The sequence below is a fragment of the Erinaceus europaeus genome, chromosome 14 (genome assembly GCF_950295315.1).
Source record: "Erinaceus europaeus chromosome 14, mEriEur2.1, whole genome shotgun sequence".
Taxonomy (NCBI): domain Eukaryota; kingdom Metazoa; phylum Chordata; class Mammalia; order Eulipotyphla; family Erinaceidae; genus Erinaceus; species Erinaceus europaeus.
Window position 1 is genome coordinate 29,424,972 of NC_080175.1, and position 21,342 is coordinate 29,446,313.

Sequence of the window (21,342 nt, forward strand, 5' to 3'; positions counted from 1 at the left end):
AGTTGAATTTCTACTAGACATATTATACTAATAATATGGGAGCTGGGGCCAGGCTCCTCTGCAAATGGAAGCTTTCAGGAGGCGAGGGTTTAGAAGGTGAGCTTCTGAATCAAAACACCCTGGGGGGAAGTTCTGAATTCATAGTAAAAGCTATGGGAATAGAAAAGTGTTGTAGTTAGTGGATGAGTTGGTGTGTTGCTACATGTAGTGCTTAAGAAATACATTTTCTTCCCTGATCCAGCTTTCTGGTCCTTTTTCCAGCCATAACATCATCTCCCCAGACAATAAGTTGGATCCACCTGCATATCTGATTTCAGGATCAGGGGATAAAATAAAAAGGGGGGGGAACTAGTATAACCACAGGCCCTTTGGAATATAACTAAAATATGCCTACTAGCTATCTACAAAATGGAGAACTCCCCCCCCAACTCTTCATCTGCATTATTCCAGTCTTTAGGTCCATGATTGGTCAACAGTTTGTTTGGCTTTGTATGTTAACTGTCTTTTCAACCACCATGTTCCAGATGCTAGCATGATGCCGAGACTTCCCTGGACAGACAACCCCACCAATGTTTCCTGGAGCTCTGCTTCCCCAGAGCCCTTCCCCACTAGGAAAAGAGACAGGCTGGATCGACGTGTCAATGCCCATGTTCAGCAGGGAAGAAATTACAGAAGCCAGACCTTCAACCTTTTGCATCCCACAATGACCTTGGGTCCATACTTTTAGAGGGTTAAAGAATAGGAAAACTGTCAGGGGAGGGGATGGTGTTCTGGTGGTGGGAATTGTGTGAAGTTGTACCCCTCTTATTCTATGGTTTAGTCAATGTTTCCTTTTTATAAATAAAAAATTAAAAAAAAAAAGAAATACATTTTCTGGGCAGGTTGGTGGCACAGCTGTTTAAGCACACACATTGCAGTGTGTAAGGACCCGGGTTCAAGCCCCCAGTCTCTACCTGCAAGGGGAAGCTTCTCAAGTGGTGAAGTAGTGCCACAGATGCCCCTTTTCCCCTCTTCCTCATTATCTCCACTTCCCTCTCCATTTCTCTATGTCTTATTAGATAATTTTAAAAGATCTATTTAAAAAAACACATTTTCAGCTGCATAGCAAGAAAGAATTGACTTAGGACAGAGGAGGTAGCATGCAGGGTGGGCTATAGGAATGAGCTATTAGATATAAATTTCCACTTCTGAAGTTGAAGCTTACAGAGGCAGCTCTTATTGTCTACTTTGGGGAAAGAAATCAGAGCCTGATGTTCTTATTAAATGAATGAAGTAAAATTGAGTTTGGGCTTTTATGTGTAACCTCTACCATACCCAAAGGCATAGCCTGCCTGACAAGCTGCACTACCTCTATCCATTATCTGGAGAAGAAATGTCTTCATGGATTCTCAGCTCACCACAAATAATCTTACAGTAGCAAAGCAATGTGGCAGATGTTGTTACGGGCAGAGGCCTGGGGTCATTGCCATCAGCTCATCTTTCCAGGTGTTTAGCCTGTACATCACTTAGCTGAACCGGCGCACACACATCTTATCTTCCCATTTGTTCCATTACATGGAGAGCTCCAATAACAGGGCTGCCAAGGAAAGCTAAAGAATAGCAGGATTGGATAAGAGGCAACTCACTCTCGGATTGTGGCTTCCGAGTCCAGGTCCCAGGAAAAGGAAGCTTCAGAAAACTGGATAGCTTTGTCTGTTGAGAACAAGTTGTTCTTTTTAAGTAAGATACAAATATCCATGTTTCTGTCTGCCTTTCTCTGTCCTCATGTGTCTCTCTACATTTGAGTTCTGTTTCCAATAAGTTAGTGTAGTTTTACTTGAAATGGTAAAGATAGTTTTGAAATCCCAAGGGTATTCATGTTTCTGTGAAATTACTTAACATCATTTAGTGTTTAAAATGCCTCATTTATTGTTGTTTGTTGTTGTTGTTGTTAATAAGAAGATGAAGTGGAAAGCAAAACTGTCTAGATAAACAAGCTCTCTTTTCTCTATGATAAAAAAAGCCCAGATGCCAAAACAAGGTAGGCTGGTGTGACTGAGAGAGGACTCGCCCCCACAGATGTCTGTATATCTTTTATTCCTCTGTGCTCCAGAAATCTTTGGCTTAATATAAAATAATTCCACTAAAACAGTATAAGGTTTCAGTAGTATTCCTGACTCATGGACTTTCTGTTACATTGTCGTCATCATCATCATCATCATAGGCATCACTAAGGCTTCACAGCTCCAGAATAACTTTCAAAAACAGAGAAAAAAGAAGCCAAAAAAAAAAAAAAAAAGTGAAAGAGATCACAGCACCAGAGCTTCTTCCAGTGTGATGGAGGCTGGGCTGAGTCATGCACATGGCAAAAGCAGCCCTCTACCCAAGTATAGTTAGATATTTTGCTTCCCCAGCATCTCACATATTCTCAGGCTCTCTCCTGCCATAAACTCCATATCCATATATAAACTCAGCTACTAGTCCTCTGGCTCCAGATACCTGCTTGTTCTGGGTGTGAAAGCCATGCTCACCCCAGTCCTTACACCTCTAGAGCTTGTCTCAGCAGTCAGCTTTCCCAGTTCCATATGGTAGCTTCTTTTCTGAATTCTGCTTTCTAGATTCTTTGCAGGATTCCATTTATCCTCAAAATAACTGGTTTAGCTTTGTTTAGCAATCTGGTTAGTCTATTCTAAGTGAAAACACAATGTAAGTAAAATCAGTATGTTTATTATACAAACAAAGGTTCAAAACAGGCCCCCTTGGTTTCCCTTTTAATCAGCTTGCTGATGCTGAACCTTTGTATATAAATCTCTGGTTCCGGGGGCCGGGTGGTAGCGCAGCGGGTTACGCGCACATGGCATAAAGCACAAGGACCAGCTTAAGGTTCCCCACCTGCAGGGAGGTTGCTTCACAAGCGATGAAGCGGGTCTGCAGGTGTCTGTCTTTCTCTTCTCCTCTCTGTCTTCCCCTCCTCTCTCTCGATTTCTCTCTGCCCTGTCCAACAACAACAGCTATAATAACAATAATAATAACAACCACAACAATGGCAACAAAATGGGAAAAATAGCCTCCAGGAGCAGTGGATTTGTAGTGTTAGCACTGAGCGATAACCCTGGAGGCAAAAAAAAAAAAAAAAAAACAACTCTGGTTCCAGTACTGTGAATAAGTCTGTAGAGAAACTTCTAATTTTACTTACCAAAATTGCAGTCATGTCGAATGGCTGATGTGTCTAAGTCATCTCCTCCCAAGTATTTCTCAAGTCGCTCTATGGAAACACTAGCCTAGAGGACACAGAAGAGACTGAACACAACAAAGTGACAAGCAAAGAGGGAACTTTAATGGGTCGGGCAGTGGCGCACCAGGTTAATTGCACATAGTATGAAGCACAAGGTCCCACACAAGCATCCTGGTTCAAGCCCCCAGATCCCCACTTCCCCACCTGCAGGGGGGGGGGGCAGGCAGGGAGAGGCTACTTCACAGAAAGTGAAGTGGGTTTGCAGGTGTCTGTCTTTCTCTCCCCCTCTCTATCTTCCCCTCCCCTCTCAATTTGTCCTATCCAATAAAAAAAAAAAATGGGGGGAAAAAAAGGCCAACAGGAGCAGTATATTTGTAGTGCAAGCCCCAGGAATAACCCTGGGGGAAGAGAGAGAGAGAGAATTTTGACTTTGTCACCAGTGTTGGATAAGGAAGCAGCTAGTAAATCTACCAGGATTCTTGTTCATACTTTTCTATAGGACCCAGCTGGAAAATCCCAACTTCACTTCAGATTCAACTGCAACTTGACTCTGAAAAACATCCCACTCCAAATGAGAGGAATTAAGATGCTCTGTTTATGGGGCTGGGTGGAGGCACACTTGGTTAAGCACACATTACCCATTACCGTGTGCAAGATCCTGGGTTTAAGCTCCCCCCACCCCCTCCTACCCCACCTGCAGGCAGAATGCTTCATTACTTGTGAAGCACGTCTGCAGGTGTCTTTCTCCCTCTCTATGTCCCCCTCCCCTCCCAATATCTCTCTGTCCTATTCAGTAAAATAGAAGGAAGAAAAAGGAGAGAAAGAGAGAAAGAAAAAGTGGCCATCAGGAGCAGTGGATTTGTTGTGCAGGCACCAAACCCCAGTGATAACCCTGGTGGTGAAAGAGAGAAAAAAAGGAAGGAAGGGAAGGAAGGAAGGAAGGAAGGAAGGAAGGAAGGAAGGAAGGAAGGAAGGAAAAAGGAAAGGAAGCTGTTTTAGCCCCTGAAGCAGGGGCAGGGACAGGGGTGGGAGGATAGCTTAACTCAACTGCTATTGTCTATCTTTATGCTTATCTCTCTTAACTATCCTACCCATTGATATTCCAAACTTTGGATTTAGTTCCATAGACTCTATCTTGCCTTTTCTCTAAGGTAAAACTTTAACTTCTATTTAGCTCTGGTATTTGTACCCCTAGCATTTCTTCTCTGATCTCCGCTTTAATGGCCCATCCATAGTCCTAATAGTCACTACTGGGAACTTGTCAGAGAAAATGGTACCAGAGAGACTTCCCATCTCTGCAAAGGCCATACTTAAGCTTCAGCTGACCTAAACATTTGCAGAACATCCTATGGGCCTCCTGGAACAGGAGAACTTGGGAGAATTTCTAGAAGCTTTTACAAAGGTATTTATCCTTTGCTTCCTTACCTTCTCAGGAAGATTGTCCTAACATGGTTTCTCAGTGTCACCCTGGTTCTCATGAATTACTGGGTTTTCTGTCTGGCTCTCTCCTCAGAGCACAACTGCAGGCTGTGAAGCTATCTAGCTGCTAGCAGGACCAGCTCCCACTGCCCATGTTGCAATGTTACCTGCTGCCCTCCCTCCTTTAAAATTTTTTTAATTGACTAGTGCTTTATAAGACTATAAGTTAATAGGAGTTACATTGACACTATTCCCACCACCAAAGATCCCTAACCCCACCCCTCTAGAGTGGAGCTGAAAATCTACTTCCCCCTCTCCCAGAGTTTACTTTGGTGCAATAGTCCAATCCCAGTCAATTTCTTCTTTCCTGCTCACCCTTTTGTTTTAGCATCATCTTGTGGAATGGGGAATGCAAGGAGCTATACACTCACTGACCTTGCATTTGATATCTATGTAATAAGTTATTTAAATCTAAAACAACAACAGAACATGAAACCCTCATTAGTCAAATATGCCCGTCTTTCTTAATACTGTCCAAGACAATGAGGTCTTTTTCAAGATTTGAGTTGTTTCTGCTGCCAGATCTATTTTAGTGAGACAGTAGACTCAGTGATGAGTACCGACGCACAATCCATCAGTCTGGATGCCTCAAAAGTTTGCCAGCTATTCTGTGATCTTCCTTCTGAGACTCAACTAGGCTGTTTACAGAATCCAGATACTCCTTAACTCCAAACTAATTTTTCTCCCCTACAATTTGAGGCCACCAGACTGCTTTTTACCACCAAATGACTTGCAGCAATGGATCTTTTCTATATGGGATGTATTCCCTAATAGAAACATCTTAAAAGTCTTAGGAAAATGTGAGCGAAATGGCCCTAGAAATGTTCCTGCACATCATACGAGGTGGAGCAGTAGATACAATGATAGACCCTCAAGCAGAGCTCAATCCCCAGCATTGCATGTGCCAGAGTGATGATTTGGTTCTCTTTCACTAATAACATATATGTGTGTGTGTGTGTGTGTGTGTGTGTGTGTGTGTGTGTGTGTGTTTGCCTCCAGGGTTATCTCTTGTGCTTAGTGCCTGCACCACAAATTCACTGTTCCTGGAGACCACCTTTCCCATTTTGTTGCCCTTGTTGTTGTTACTGTTATTGTTGTTATTGCTGTTGTTGTTGGACAGGGCAGGGAGAAATTGAGAGAGGTGGGGAAGACAGAGGGGGAAAAAAAGACCTGCTTCACCACTTTAAAGCGACCCCTCTGCATGTGGGGAGCTGGGGGCTTGAACTAGGATCCTTACGGCAGTCCTTGTGTTTCATGCTATGTGTGCTTAACCCACTGCACTACTGCTCAACACCCCCATAATTTTTTTTTAAAGAAAAGTTCAAGATACTAGGGCTAATCACAGTCTCACTAGATGATTTATTCATATATATGTCTCTCTCTATATATAGAGACATATATATATATATAATTGGATAGAGACAGAGAGAAATTGAGAAGGGAGGGGAGATAGAGAAGGAAAGAGACAGAGACACCTGCAGTCCTCATGGGGCTTGAACTTGGGTCCTTGTGCATTGTAATGTGCACTTAACCAGGTGTGCCACCATCTGGCCCCTCACTAGATGTATTCTTAAGCATTGGTTCCTTGGGAGGAAGGTAAAATTGATAAACTCGTCCTCACTGTATACTTGGATAAACCTGATTTCAGAACAAACTCGCTTGGTTGAAAGTTCACCAGAAAAAGTCAGAAATGAGAATGATCAGACAGGCATTATGAAGTGTAAGAATTTCAACCAGGAATAGTTAGCAGTGGAAGTTCCTACTCACCTGGAGCATGGAGGAGACTACCATTGGAAACATGCTCAGAGGAAATCGTAGTATATTGAAGAGGGTGATGGAGGTGAAGGCCTTTTCTGCATCCAAAATGTTATTGCTATCCACCAGGGTGTAGACAGTAAATGTGGTCACAGATACCTGGAAAAGCAATAATTGTCCAGGCATTATGCTAAGAATCAGGAACATATTATATTAAAGTTGAGGTAATCTTATGGCATTACCTATCTCAATCTCCCCATATCATAGATGGGAAAACTGAGTCCAGTGCCAAGAGGTGGGTCAGCAGTAAAGCATAAGTCTCACATGCATGAAGTTTTGAATTTGATACCCAGAACCAAGTAAATGGCAGTGTTACTCTGGTTTCTCTTTTAACTGAGTGAGAGAGAAAGAGACAGATAGAAAGAGAGCAAGAGAGACAGAGAGAGAGAGAGGAAAAATTAGTCCCAAATAAGAGGAAATTTCATGCACAGTGTCACAAAGTCAAATAATAACATCGGTGAGACCAAAACTCTTGTTTCTTAGCTCTTATATTAATGTTCTTTCCACAATAGACCAATACTGCCTCTCCAAGATAAGAAGCCTTTCTATTTAAATCCATTTCTGGATAGATCAACTACATGGGCAAGTGAAACTAGGACAAGGTTAAGTAAATGGGACTACATCAAATTAAAAAGCTTCTACGCATTGAAAGAAAACTTTCAAGGACAAACAACCCAGCAACTGGGAGAAGATATTTGCACACCACACATTTGACAACAGTTTGACCACACATCATACAGCTCAACAGAAAGAAGAGAAATAACCCAATGAGTCTTCCGGGAGGCATGACCATGGAGTTAACAGGGAACAGAGGTGATCCCCCCAAATAACAAATATCTACATTGTAGACCTTAACAAAATCCACCAATTACAACTGAGACATCTACAGCCTCAGCCACCAAGTTGCAGATGCTCTCATGATTCCATCCTGACTTCCCTGGGCAGACGACCTCACCAATATGTCCTGGAACCTTGCCTCTCCAGAGCTCTACCCCACTAGGGAAAGATAGAAACAGGATGGGGGTATGGATCAATCTGCCAATAACTATGTCCAGCAGAGAAGCAATTACAGAAGCCTGAACTCTCACCTTCTGAACCCCCAAAATAATTTTGACCCATACTCCCAGTTGGGGAGAAGTGGTAGGGGGAAGATGACTAGAGGGCTCTGAATTCCAACTCCATCAGAACCCAGAGAGGAGGGAAAAAGGGAAGGTCAGTTGGATGTAGTAATAGGTGTATGTGTGACTTGGAAAGGAAGAGAAAATGGGACAAAAAAGGGGGGAAGCAAGTATATACAAATATAGACAGATAGTTATAGAATTAAAAGTAAACCCATATCTTTAACCTTAATTGCTGTAGCTTACAGTGGAGGGATTGGGGAGTCAAAACTCTGGTGGTGGAAACAGTGTGGAGTTGTATCCCTGTTATCTTAAAATTTTTTAAATCAAGGAGTTGGGCAGTAGTGCAGCGGGTTAAGCGCACATGGTGCAAAGCTCAAGGACCAGCATAAGGATCCCAGTTTGAATCCCCGGCTCGCTACCTGCAGGGGAGTCTCTTCACAGGCGGTGAAGCAGGTCTGCAGTTGTCTATCTTTCTCTCCCCCTCTGTCTCCCCCCCATTTCTCTCTGTCCTATCTAACAACGACAACATCAATAACAACAACAATAACTACAACAACAATGAAAACAACAAGGGCAACAAAAGGGAAAATAAATATAAAAAAATGTCAACAATAAAATGGTTATACATGTTAGAGTTGGCCTTCATTTTGTAAGGTTTCCTTAGAAATTTTGGGAAAATCTCCAAAAGACAATTGCCAGAATTACTGGAAATTTGTTTTAATAGATGAAACAATTTGTTGTATCAAATTTATACTTAACAAACTATTAAAGAAGAGCATGGTTCTCTATTTAAACAAACAAAAAAAAGAAGTAGGAGTGGGGCGGTAGCCCAACGGGTTAAGCGCACATGGCACAAAGCACAAGGACCCGCGTTAGGATCCGGGTTTGAGCCCCTGGCTCCCCACCTACAGGGCAGTCGCTTCACAAGCGGTGAACCAGGTCTGCAGGTGTCTATCTTTCTCTGTCTATCTTCCTCTCCTCTCTCCATTTCTCTCTGTCCTATCCAACAACGATGACATCAGTAACAACAACAATAATAACTGCCACAATAAAACAACAAGGGCAACAAAAGGGAATAAATAAACTAAATTAAAAAAGAAGTAAAAAACAGGCAAAAATATGAATAAGTGGTTTTCTAAAGAAGTACACAAGGCCCACAGACATATGAGGAAATGCTCCACTTCACTTATTAAAGAAATGCAAATTAAAACCACACTGAGATTCCATCTCACATCCTGAGAATGACCTACATCAATAAAACAGGAAATTGTAAATATTGGTGAGGATGTGGGGAAAAAGGAACTCTATTACACTGCTGATGGGAAAGCAAACTGGTACAGCCACTATGTAAAGTAGTATGGAGAATTCTTAAACAAACAAAAATGGAAATGTTTTATATCTAGCAATATCACTCTTAGACATTTATCCAAAAGACATGAAAAGATTAATTCAAAAGGACATATGCACCCCCATATTAATAGCAACACTATTCATAATAGCTAAAATATGGAAGCAACCTAAATGCTTATCAACAATGACTGGATAAAAAAATTACGGGATATATATCCAGTGGAGTACTACTGAATAGTTAAAGACAATATTGTATTCTTTGGAAATGAAAGACAGCTACTGAATGGTTTTACTTATATGTGGAATATAGAGAATTGAAGTCCATGAAATTGCAAAAAAAAAAAAAGGAAAACTATGATGATAATCTATGGTGTAGTACATAGAACTCTGATGGTGGGTGTGGTATGAAACTATCAATATACCCTGATAATCTTATAATTTATTAAATCACTATTAATTTTTTAAAAAATAATTCCCATATACCACATTCATGCTGAACATACTGAAAATTTGCTCTGTGTTTTCACACCACCAAACAATACCTAAGTGTAAAACCAGACCTGGGGATATAAAGTAGGAATGACATCTTAGGGCACTGAATATTGAAGTGGGGTAAGGTTCTTTGGGGGTCAGGCCTAGAGGATCTAGGCAGACCTTTTAGAACACAGTTTTTATCTTCAGGGAGCTGACCCAGCCCATTGACCCCTGAATCTTACCAGAACAGGGCTTAAGTATAAAAGGAACACTATTACTGCATGTATCTTCCCATAGGCTATCAGATTCTTGAGCTCTTTATTCCGAATATCGTGGACTTGTTTTTTGAATGATGGCTCCCAAGCAAAATATTTCAGGATCTACAAGAGTAGAAAAGAACACACTTCAGTGCTCTGGCAGGTGGTACAGTAGATAGAGCACTGAACTCTCAAGCACGAGGTCCTCAGTTCAATCCCCAGAAGCGCATTTATCAGTGATGTCTGGTTCTTTCCCTCTTCCTCTCTTTCTCATTAGTAAATAAATAAAATCTTAGAAAGGAAGGAAGGAAGAAAGGAAGGAAGGAAGGAAGGAAGGAAGGAAGGAAGGAAGGAAGGAAGGAAGGAAGGAGGGAGCACAGTTCACACTGTTGCATTGAAAGTATAACAATCCATCTACCCAGGTTTTAAGATATACTTTCCCACCCCACCAATGTGTCCTGGAGCCCCACCTCCCCAGATCCCTGCCCCACCAGGGAAAGAGAGAGGCAGGCTGGGAGTGTGGATTGACCTGTCAACACCCATGTTCAGTGGGGAAGCAATTACAGAAGCCAGACCTTCCCACCTTCTGCACCCCATAATGATCCTGGGTACATACTCCCAGAGGGATAAAGAACAGGAAAGCTGGGAGTTAGGTGGTAGCACAGTATGTTAAGCACAGGTGGTGTAAAGCACAAGGACCGGAGTAAGGATCCCAGTTCGAGTCCCCACCTCCCCACCTGCAGGGGAGTCACTTCACAAGCGGTGAAGCAGGTCTGCAGATGCCTTTCTTTCTCTCCCCATCTCTGTCTTCCCTTCCTCTCTCCATTTCTCTCTGTCCTATCCAACAGCGATGACATCAACAACAATAATAACTACAACAATAAACAATAAGGGCAACAAAAAGGGAAAATAATAATAATAATAAAAGAATAGGAAAGCTATCAGGGGAAGGAATGGGATATGGAGTTCTGGTGGCGAGAAATGTGTGGAATTGTACCCCTCTTATCCTGTGGTCTTGTCAGTGTTTCAATTTATTTATTTGTTTTTATAATTTTTTAATGATCTTTATTTATTAAGAGACAGCCAGAAATCAAGAGGGAAGGGGGTGATATATATAGAGAGGGAGATAGAGAGACACCTGCAGCCCTGCTTTACCACTCATGAAGCTTTCCCCCTACAGGTGGGGACTGGGGGCTCGAACCCAGGTCCTTGCACATTGTAATACGTGCGCTCAACCAGGTGCGCCACCACAAGGCCCCCCAATTTTTTATTAAAGATTTCAAAAAATATTTATTTATTTATTCCTTTTTGTTGCCCTCCTTTTATTGTTGTAGCTATTGATGTCGTTGTTGTTGGATAGGACAGAGAGAAATGGAGAGGGGGGGAAGACAGAGATGGGGAGAGAAACATAGACACCTGCAGACGTGCTTCACCACTTGTGAAGCAACTTCCCTGCAGGTGGGGAGCCGGGGGCTCGAACCAGGATCCTTACACCAGTCCTTGTGTTTAGTACCACCTGCGCTTAACCTGCTGCACTACTGCTGGAATCCCCAGTGTTTCCATTTGATAAATAAAAATTTAAAAAAAAATTAAGACTAAGGTTTGATTCTAAAGAAAAAGATATACTTCCCCCAATTTGAGGGGTAGATATCTAGAATATAAAGACTAACAAAAGATAGCTTATCTTTATTGGGAACCTACTATATACACAACATTTTATTTATGTATTTATTTATTTATTTATTTATTTTTATTTGCCTTCAGGGTTATCACTGGGGCTTAGTGCCTACACTACGAATCCACTACTCCTGGAGGTCATTTTTCCCATTTTTGCTGCCCTTATTGTTGTTGTTATTGCTTCAAAGTGACAAGTGTTCCAGGTTGCCAGGGAACAAGGAGTTACCCAGACACCATACTTTCTGTACTGTAAAAAATGGCGACTAATCCCTAGCACTGCAAAAACGGTATCATCTGTTTTCTATCTACACCATGCCTCGGCCTCGCATGAGCTTAATGTGCAGCTTGGCGATACGAGAATCCGGCATGAAGCCCAGCCAGTCTATCTTGGCGTTACTCTCGATCGCACTCTGTCATTTCACGAACATCTCATAAAAACTGTAGCAAAGGTGGGCACGAGGAATAATATCATTGCAAGACTGGCCAGCTCCTCATGGGGCGCGAGCGCTTCCACACTACGATCATCATCTCTGGCATTATGCTATTCCACTGCAGAATACTGTGCCCCAGTATGGTTCCATAGCCCCCATGTCCACTTGACTCTCATGCCTGAAGTTCTAGTGTCTCAGGTTTAATCCACCACACCACAGCACACACACCACACACACCACACCACACCACACCACACCACACCACACCACACCACACCACACCACACCACACCACACCACCAGAAACCAGAGCTGAGTAATGTTCTGGTCTTTAAAAAAAAAGTGGGACACCAAGACTTGGTTTCTCACCTTGATTCCACTGAGAATCTCATTCATGATCTTTAACCGTTGGTCTTTATTCTTCATATTTTTTACCTACCAGGAAAAAGCAAAGAAAAAAAAAGTATGCTTTTAGGTAAGAGGATCCAGATTTGCTGTTAAGTACTAGGACGAGGAAGTTTTTATGACTCACTTCTTTAGAATTTGAAGTCCCGAGTGAAGGCATACATCTCTCTCTTTCTCTTTGTCCATACTGCCCCGTCACATCTGTCTTATTTATGATCCCTGAACATGCCAAGTTCACTTCTGCCTACCACAGCCTTAACCTGATGGTGCCCTTTTTCCTAGTTGTTCTTCTCTCATCTTTCTCAAGACTTGCTCCTTCACATTCAGACTTGTGTTGCTCTGAGCTCAGTTCAAAATTGCCCTCCTCCAAGTCTTTCCTGCCCTGTAATCTATAACAATCAGCAAAAACTTATTATCACATCATCCTGCTTAATTCCTTGCACTGCACAGTATGTAACATGATCTGACATTTTCCCTCTATCTTCTGTTGTATTCTAACAAAGTAGAATGCATAGTAAATTTTTTTTTAAATTATGATTAGCAACTAGATCAGTGCAAAATGAATGAATAAAAAACACATATGACATAGAGTCCATCCACGCAACCCCTGATTTCTGGTAGAACTAAGGGCCAGGATTATGGACTCAGGCCACTAATGTTAGTGCTTTTTGTGGTTGGTATGTATAGTTATGATGGAAAAACATGACCAAAAATAGTTTTTCTAAGAACAGCTGAATGGAGTGGGATGCAGGTGTCTAGGATAGCCCTTCCTTCTCCAATCAGGCTCCTCCTTTGATCATGAACAAATATAGACTATATAAAGCGTAGGTGGTGGTGACCCAGGAGGTGGCACAGTGGATAAAGCACGGAACTCTCAAGCATGAGGTTCTGATTTCAATTCTGGGCAGCACATGTACCAGAGTGATGTCTGGTTTTCTCTATCTCTCTCTCTCCTTTTTTTTAAAATAAATATTTTATTTATTTATTTAGTCCTTTTGTTGCCCTTGTTTTATTGTTGTAGTTATTATTGATGCATCATTGTTGGATAGGACAGAGAGAAATGGAGAGAGGAGGGGAAGACAGAGGGGGAGAGAAAGATAGACACCTACAGACCTGCTTCTCCGCTTGTGAAGCGACTTCCCTGCAGGTGGGGAGCCGGGGACTTGAACCGGGATCCTTCCGCTGGTCCTTGCGCTTTGCGCCACATGTGCTTAACCTGCTGTGCTACTGCCTGACTCCCTCTCTCTCCTTCTATCTTTATCATTAATAATTAAATAAAATATTTTTAAAAGTAAAAAAAAAAGCCTAATTGGTCAAGTGTCTGTCTTTCTCCCTCTAGCTCCTTCTTCACTCACAGTTTCTGTCTCTGTCATAAACAAACAAATAAATAAATTGAAATGAGGGGCCAGGTGATAGTGCATCTGGTAGAGTACACATGGTATAATGTTCAAGGACCCCGGCTCAAGCCCCCAGTCCCCATCTTCAGGGAGAGAAGCTTTATGAGCAGTGAAGCCATGCTCCAGGTGTTTCTCTTTTTCTCCTCCTCTTCTATCTCCCTCTCCCCTCTTAGTTGCTGTGTGTCTTTATGCAAAATAAATAGAATAAAATAATAAAATATTAGAAAAAAAAAAAACCTAAATGGTCAGAAGATGAAAAGTGAAGATAGAGAAAATCAAGTTCATTTGGGCTGGTGGAAAGTTTTCCAGTGGGGACAGAGGTAGATAGCATAATGGTTATGGAAAGAAACTTTCATGCCTGAGGCTCCACAGTCCCAAGTTCAGTCCCCTGCACCACCATAAACCAGAGCTGGAAAGTGCTCCAGAAAAAAGCAAACAAACAAAAACCTTCCAATGGTTTTATCGTCCAAGCCCCCACCATGAATTAGAATAAAATAAACAAAACACTTTTAAGTTTGAAAAAAGTACATAACCTCAAGGTAACAATTACTTTACCTGAAGAGCCCTATTTTTGGTGACGAGTATCCCATTAACTGGGATTAAGAGTACCATCAACCCGACACCTGCCAAGACTGAAGGTCCCAACTCTTGCCACAGGAAATAGATTGCTAAACTGATCTGTAGAATATTTGACCACACCAAGTGGATGTAGTTGGCAACATCCATGAGCTTCTGTGCATCCACAGACATTAGATTCACTGTTTCTCCAATAGTATACTGTTTCTTTGCTTGGTTGCATAGGGTCAGCGCCTATAGAAAAAGATTGGGATTGGAATGCATAAACAAGGCCATGAATATTCAGGAAGTGAGAACACAGTAGAATAATAGGTTCCATATGAACACAGTTTCTTCAAGGAACTGTGCCTCCAAATCTCACACACTGCTTTCTCATTTTGGACCACACTTTCCTGCCATTCTGATACCACTCCATTCCTTTCCCCATATGTCTCTGCCTCAGAAAAATTCAAGCTCCCGGTCCCCACCTGCAGGGGGAAAGCTTTGCGAGTGGTGAAGCAGTGCTGCGGGTACCGTCTCTCTGTCTCTCTCCTTCTCTATCTTCCCCCTCTCAATTTCTGACTGTTTCTATCCAACAAATAAAGATAGTAAAATAAATTTTAAAAAATAAAGCAATGCTGCTGATGTCTGTCTCTCTCCCTCCCTATTTTCCCCTTCCCTCTCAGTTTCTCTCTATCTAATAATTGAATACATTTAAAAAAACATTAAATTTTTTAATATTTATTTATTTATATTTTTTTATTTTATGTTTTTTATTATTGTTGTAGTTGTTGTTACTGATGTTGTCATTGTTGGATAAGACAGAGAGAAATGGAGAGAGGAGGGAAAGACAGAGAGGGGGAGAGAAAGATACACACCTGCAGACCTGCTTCACTGCCTGTGAAGTGACTCCCCTGCAAGTGGGGAGCCAGGGACTCGAACTGGGATCCTTATGCTGGTCCTTGTGCTTCGTGCCACCTGTTGTGCTTAACCTGCTATGCTACCACCCGAGTCTTCCCCCCCCCCAAAAAAAAAATTTTTTTAAAGGAGAAATGAATTTAAAAAGCTGGTTAAAGACTTCATATCCTGCAAACCAGAAAGTTCAATATCTCTAGAAGAAATAAAAGGATTACAGGAACAAATTTTGGGGAAGACAAATACCAATGTGATATCTGGGAGTTCAAAGAAGTTGACCAGATCTAAGACATTTACGTCACCTGTCTGCTAATGATACGCCAGCATCTACTCAGGAAAGACAAACACACTGCTTTCAGAAGGGAAAAGCAAAGTTGCAGCTGGGGAAATGGGTCAGCTGGTAGAGCACAGGACTTGCGTGTCTGAGGCTCTTAGTTTGATCCCCAGCAATATATATATAAATAGTACTCTGGCTTTCTTCTCTTTATATCTGATATAAAATAAAATAAAATAAAATAAAATAAAATAAAATAAAATAAAATAAAATAAAAAAGCTATTCAAAGAGTTGGTGGGCAGGCTGGGACCTCCACTATTGAGGCGGTTAAGCACAAGATCCAGGTTCTGCAGCAGCAGGCTGATGATGCCGAAGAGAGGGCTGAGCGTCTGCAGTGGGAAGTGGAAGGAGAAAGGCGGGCCCGGGAGCAGGCTGAGGCTGAGGTGGCGTCCTTGAACCACAGGATCCAGCTGGTTGAAGAGGAGCTGGACCCCACTCAGGAGCGCCTGGCTACTGCCCTGCGGAAGCTGAGAAAACTGCTGACGAGAGTGAGAGAGGTATGAAAGTCATTGAAAATTGAGCCTTAAAAGACAAAGAAAAGATGGAGCTCCAGGAAATCCAGCTCAAGGAAGCGAAGCATATTGCAGAAGAGGCAGATAGGAAATATGAAGAGTTAGCTCGCAAGAGGGGGACTTGGAACGCACAGAGGAACATGCTGAGCTGGCAGAGTCCTGTTGCCGAGAGATGGATGAGCAGATCAGACTGATGGACCAGAACCTGAAGTGTCTGAGTGCTGCTGAGGAAAAGTATTCTCAAAAAGAAGACAAATATGAGGAAGAGATAAAAATTCTTACTGATAAACTGTAGGAGGCAGAGACTCATGCTGAGTTTGCTGAGAGATTGGTGGCCAAGCTAGAAAAGACAATTGATGACTTGGAAGATAAGCTGAAATGCATCAAAGAGGAACACCTCTGTACACAAAGGATGCTGGACCAGACTCTGCTTGACCTGAATGAGATGTAGAGCACCCCAGTCCTACCCTGCGCTGCTCCTCCCTTTGACCCCCTCCTCTGCCTGAGGCCAAGCTGCCTGAAGCTGACCTTGAAACTGAGGGCTGATGTTTAACTGGAAGGCTGCTTTCTCCTTTTGCCACCACCACCTCTCACCTCCCCACCCCTTCCACCCCCCACCCCTGCCAAACAGTCTCAACCTCTCCCCCAGAGATTCCAATTGGGCTAGAGACTGAGCACCTTTAGGAACACTCAAGGGAATGTGAGCACAATGCAAACTGTCTTTTAAAAAGCATGTTATGATGTACACATTTTGTAATTAACCATTTTTGTTGTTGTATGGACCATTTGTAAAACATTCCAAGTGCTCTCACAATTCTGAAGCAGCAAATCTAACCCCTCTAGAGTTTTGGAAAGTAACTTTTTGACTTAGTGTATATTGTTCACTCCATAGGAGAGAGAATGATATCAACCAGGTCTCTTTGGGCAACTTTTACAGTTTTCATCAGCAGTAACCAAATAGATTAAGATGATGAGACCTCTGTGACCAGCACCATATCTCATTTCCTGGCCCTTCCCAACAACTTACAGAATGGATCATGTGCCCTTTATGTTGAAGTGACCACTACTTTTATGCCCCACTTGAAAGAAAAAAATTATATTTTTGCCATATGAAATTCATCTCATCACCCTCTTCTGGGTCAGAAGCTGCTATCTTTAAATGTGCCATATCATAGTGCTTTGTATTGGTTATTGCTGGAGAAATCTTGAATAGCTTATGTACAAAACCTACATTATTTTGAAATTTTGCTTCTTTGAAGTGGGGGTATAACTAGCCATCCCATCTGGCTATGAGAACTCTCTCTATAGCCTGTGGGCTAGCCGTGTCCTGATTCTTCACAAATTTCTTTCCCTACCCAAATTGCCCCTTTTTAGTAAGGTTTCAATGAAGTTTGTTAGATATGCATCCTGCAGTTTATTGGCTTAAAATGTACTCTCCTTTGACATGGTCTCTTTTGGGGGGTATGACTGGGAGAAAAAAAAAGTATATCTGTTTTAACTGTTTTGATACTGAAAATTGACATATGTCTTTTTGAAATAAAGAACCAGTCCCTGCAACCCTCAAACCTAACAACAACAAAAAAAAGCTATTCAAAAAGCAAGAGGAAAACAAGTGAGAAGATCCCGAGCTGTAACAGAGAAGCACAGATGATGAGATTCCCCCAGTAGTGGGAGTATAAAAAGGAAGAAAAGGCAAATGCTTGGCGTTCAAACCTATAAAAGTCCTTTCTCCTCAAGAGTAGATTTCTTCTAGGTTTGTAATCACTCATCATAACTACTCTATTTTCATTTCTTATTTATTTGCTTATTTGTTTGATTATTATTGAGATATAATTGACTCTTTAAGGGACATGAACATACACCTTTACCTTGATATCTAGGACACAGTAAATACAATTTCTCTGAGAAAATTAAGCCATAAAATAATTTACCAGAGGAAAGATGAGCAAAATAATCCTAAGAAAGGGGAAAGCTACCATGTCTGCAGAACTCAGTAGGCTGAGTGCATACAGTCACACACTCTAAAAGAGTCTGACAGAGGAAAGCTTGGCTGGTTGCTAGTCCAAAGTGGGTGAATAGAAAGCAGCCTAAGTTATATCAGCATTGTCATCTGAGAGTAGCAAACAGAATTTATGAGCAGGTTCATGTTGGTATGCTTCTAATTCTGCTTCTAGAACCCCTTCAGTTTCATTGGTTTAATCCCCCCTGCTTAACACTGTATTCTATTTACATAACCACTGCTAACTAAGCACCACCCTGCCTGCAGGGCATTGGTTTAATCCCCACTGGTTCATTATGTCACATCTTGTTTCCACCCTACTTGGTGAGTATATATAAGGACAGGATTGGGATTATAGAGAGGGTGGAGCGGAAAAAAGACTGGTGGAAATCAGGGTGTACTAGGAGAGCGGGCGGAGCAAAAAGACATCATGAACCACCACCACCTGGCCCCATCACTTATCATTTCTATTAGATTTTTCTCAATCTTAAAATCAATACTTATATTTACTTAGGGGAGTGTGTGTGTGTGTGTGTGTGTGTGTGTGTGTGTGTGTGTGATGCCTGACATATTCTTCTTACCTTCTTATAAACAGAAGCCAAAACAGTTGTCCGCACTTTTGCTCCCAGCAAGAAGCACAGTTTAAAGTAAGCTTGAAGGCAGAGAGACTGGATGAGGGCCACAATGAAGAAGAGGATGGAATAGACATATCCGACCCATATGTATGCTCCACCGTTATTTGCAAAAGAGATCAGCCATCTGCCAGAGCAAAACCAAGAGACAATCATCAGGCCTCTCAGGGTCCTTCACTCTCCTTATCCACAGCTAACTACACTCTACTCTTATTTTATAGATTACAAATGTGACCTGAATCATCAATGCCTTTGGAAGACCTAAGCCTCCCATTTGTGTCAGTGTTCTTGCTTGAAGATGAACAGTAAGAATTTAGGGTGGAAGACCCAGGATTCTGAGGAGAGATCAGGAAAGAAATATTTCACAGAGCTGCCATTATATTGCTTTGAGCTTATCCTCCCTCCACCAGCTCTGCCCCTGAAAGAGTCTGTGTGGAACACAATGGATAAGGCAGGCCTGAAAAGACTTAGGACAAGCATCTAGTCTCAGTTAGGATTTCTTCTGAAGAATATTCATCCCACAGATCCCAGTAAACTGTGAAATCGTGTTAGGATTGGCCTGAATCTCCCACTGAAAGCTGTGACTGTGGAGAGATGAGATTACAGACACAAGGTTCAAGACTCTCTTGGGGTATGCTGCCCATTGCTTGGAAATGGCCCCAGCCATAGCTGTTCTGCTTAGTAACAAAAGAGTGCTGAGTGTTCCAGGAAGTGGCGCAGTGATAAGGCTTTGGACTCTCAAGCATGAGGTCCTGAGTTCGATCCCCAGCAGCACATATGCCTGAGTGATGCCTGGTGCTTTCTCTCTCCTACTATCTTTCTCATTAATTAATAAATAAAATCTTTTAAAAAAATAGCGCCTAATAAGTATCTGACCTCCTATGTGGGGTGGGGCGGATGTGAGGAAGGGGAAGGTGAAAGAACAAATCCCTTTGGATCTTGGAAACTGCCTTGTGATTTTTATGAATACAATTCTGTAAGGTGGGGAAAGGTAAGAGCATTTTTAAAATGGAATTTGATAATAAGCTTCAGCCTACATACACAAGGGGCAAAAAGGAAAGTGACTGAGGAGCTCCTGGAAGGAAAACTCAAGATCTGGGTGGGGACTTACTTCAGCAGCTGAGGATTTAAAAATGTCAAGAGGTCATACACTATCTTCAGTAGGAATGACTTCAGGAGTGTGACAAAAAAAGTTTTGAAGAGGGCCTTGACCAACCAGGACTTGGGGTAGTCTTTTGTTTTTCCAGAATCCTTTTTCTTCTTTTTAGTTTCCTCCTAGATACAAAAGTAAAAAAACAGTGCTCACAGAGCTATATAATGGAAGACTTTATCCTGCACCAAAGGACTCCAAAGTTTTAAGTCCCTTCTTTTTTTTTTTTTTTTCTTCCAGGGTTATCACTGGGGCTGGGGCTGGGGCTAGGTGCCCGCACTATGAATCCACTGCTCCTGTGGCCATTTTTTTTTCCTTTTGGGGGGGAATTAGGACACAGAGAAATTGAGAGAGGAGGGGAAGGTAGAGAAGGAGAGAGATGATACACCTGCAGACATGCTTCAACGCTTGTGAAGCAACCCCCCCCTGCAGGTGGGGAGCCAGTGGTGAACTGGATCCTTGTGTGGGTCTTTGCACTTCCTACTAGGTGCGCTTAACCTGGTGTGCCACTGCCCGCACCCCCCCATTGCCTTCTTTGTATAGGTTCTGAACTCTTCACTGACTAGTAATCATTCACCACTGTTCTAACTGATACTTATAAACCATTTCAGATTAGGAAATTAAACCAATAAAAATATTACATAAAAAGAAAAGGCAAGACTGCATGCCAGCCTAGGAACAAGCTTAACAAGTGAATGGCTTGGACACAGTACTGTATTTTAAAAAAATATTTATTTTCATTTTTGTTGCTCTTATTGCCTTATTGTTGTAGTTATTGTTCTCGTCATTGTTGGATAGGACAGAGAGAAATGGAGAGAGGAGGGGAAAACAGAGGGGGAGAGAAAGATAAACACCTGCAGACCTGCTTCACCGCCTGTGAAGCGACTCCCCCGCAGGTGGGGAGCCCGGGTTCGAACTGGGATCCTTACACTGGTCCTTGAGCTTAGCGCCACGTGCACTTAATCTGCTGTGCTACTGCCCGACTCCCAGTACTGTATTTCTAAATCAGATGCTCAGGAGCTTTTTCCTTTTCCTGCTTGTAATTGTTGTGGGATATTATGGGCTAAACTGTGTCCACTTAAAAGACATGTTGATGTCCTAACTCCAGTATCTTTTTTTTTTTTCATTGCCACCAAGTTTATTGCTGGGGCTCAGTGCCAGCACTACAAATCTGGTGGCCTTTTTTCTCTTTTTTCTATTACACTTGATAGGACAGACAGAAATTGAGAGAGGGGGAATCAGGTTGTAATGCAGGTTAAGATCACGTGGCACAAAGCGCAAGGACCAGTGGAAGGATACCGGTTGGAGCCCCCAGCTCTCCACCTGCAAGGGAGTCGCTTCACAGGTGGTGAAGCAGGTCTGCAGGTGTCTTTCTCTCCCCATGTCTGTCGTCCCCTCCTCTCTCCATTTCTCTCTGTCCTAACAATGACAGCATCAATAACAACAATAATAATAACTACAACAATAAAAAACAAGGGCAACGAAAGGGGAAAATAAATAAATAAATAGTAATAAATTAAAAAAAAGAAATTGAGAGAGGAGGGAAATAGAGAGGGAGAGAGAAAGAAAGACACCTTCAGACCCACTTCAGTGCCCATGAAGCGTCCTCCCTGTGCATGGGGGG

General features: G+C 42.2%; 1 protein-coding gene and 1 pseudogene across 2 annotated transcripts in view; one reads left to right on the forward strand and one right to left on the reverse strand.

The window, feature by feature from the left end:
* The window catches only part of ABCC2 (ATP binding cassette subfamily C member 2), a 102,018-nt gene that overhangs the window by 42,711 nt on the left and 37,965 nt on the right, over nucleotides 1-21,342 (reverse strand). For both annotated transcript variants that reach the window (XM_007530262.3, XM_060171497.1), the window contains 8 exons: nucleotides 19,680-19,843; nucleotides 18,518-18,695; nucleotides 14,176-14,430; nucleotides 12,188-12,253; nucleotides 9,696-9,833; nucleotides 6,461-6,607; nucleotides 3,176-3,260; nucleotides 1,626-1,692 (listed from right to left, as the gene is read on the reverse strand). In XM_007530262.3, the coding sequence (XP_007530324.1) occupies nucleotides 1,626-1,692; nucleotides 3,176-3,260; nucleotides 6,461-6,607; nucleotides 9,696-9,833; nucleotides 12,188-12,253; nucleotides 14,176-14,430; nucleotides 18,518-18,695; nucleotides 19,680-19,843 (1,100 nt within the window). The remainder of the gene's footprint in view (nucleotides 1-1,625; nucleotides 1,693-3,175; nucleotides 3,261-6,460; nucleotides 6,608-9,695; nucleotides 9,834-12,187; nucleotides 12,254-14,175; nucleotides 14,431-18,517; nucleotides 18,696-19,679; nucleotides 19,844-21,342) is intronic.
* On the forward strand, nucleotides 15,648-17,502 carry LOC132532770 (tropomyosin alpha-3 chain-like; annotated as a pseudogene).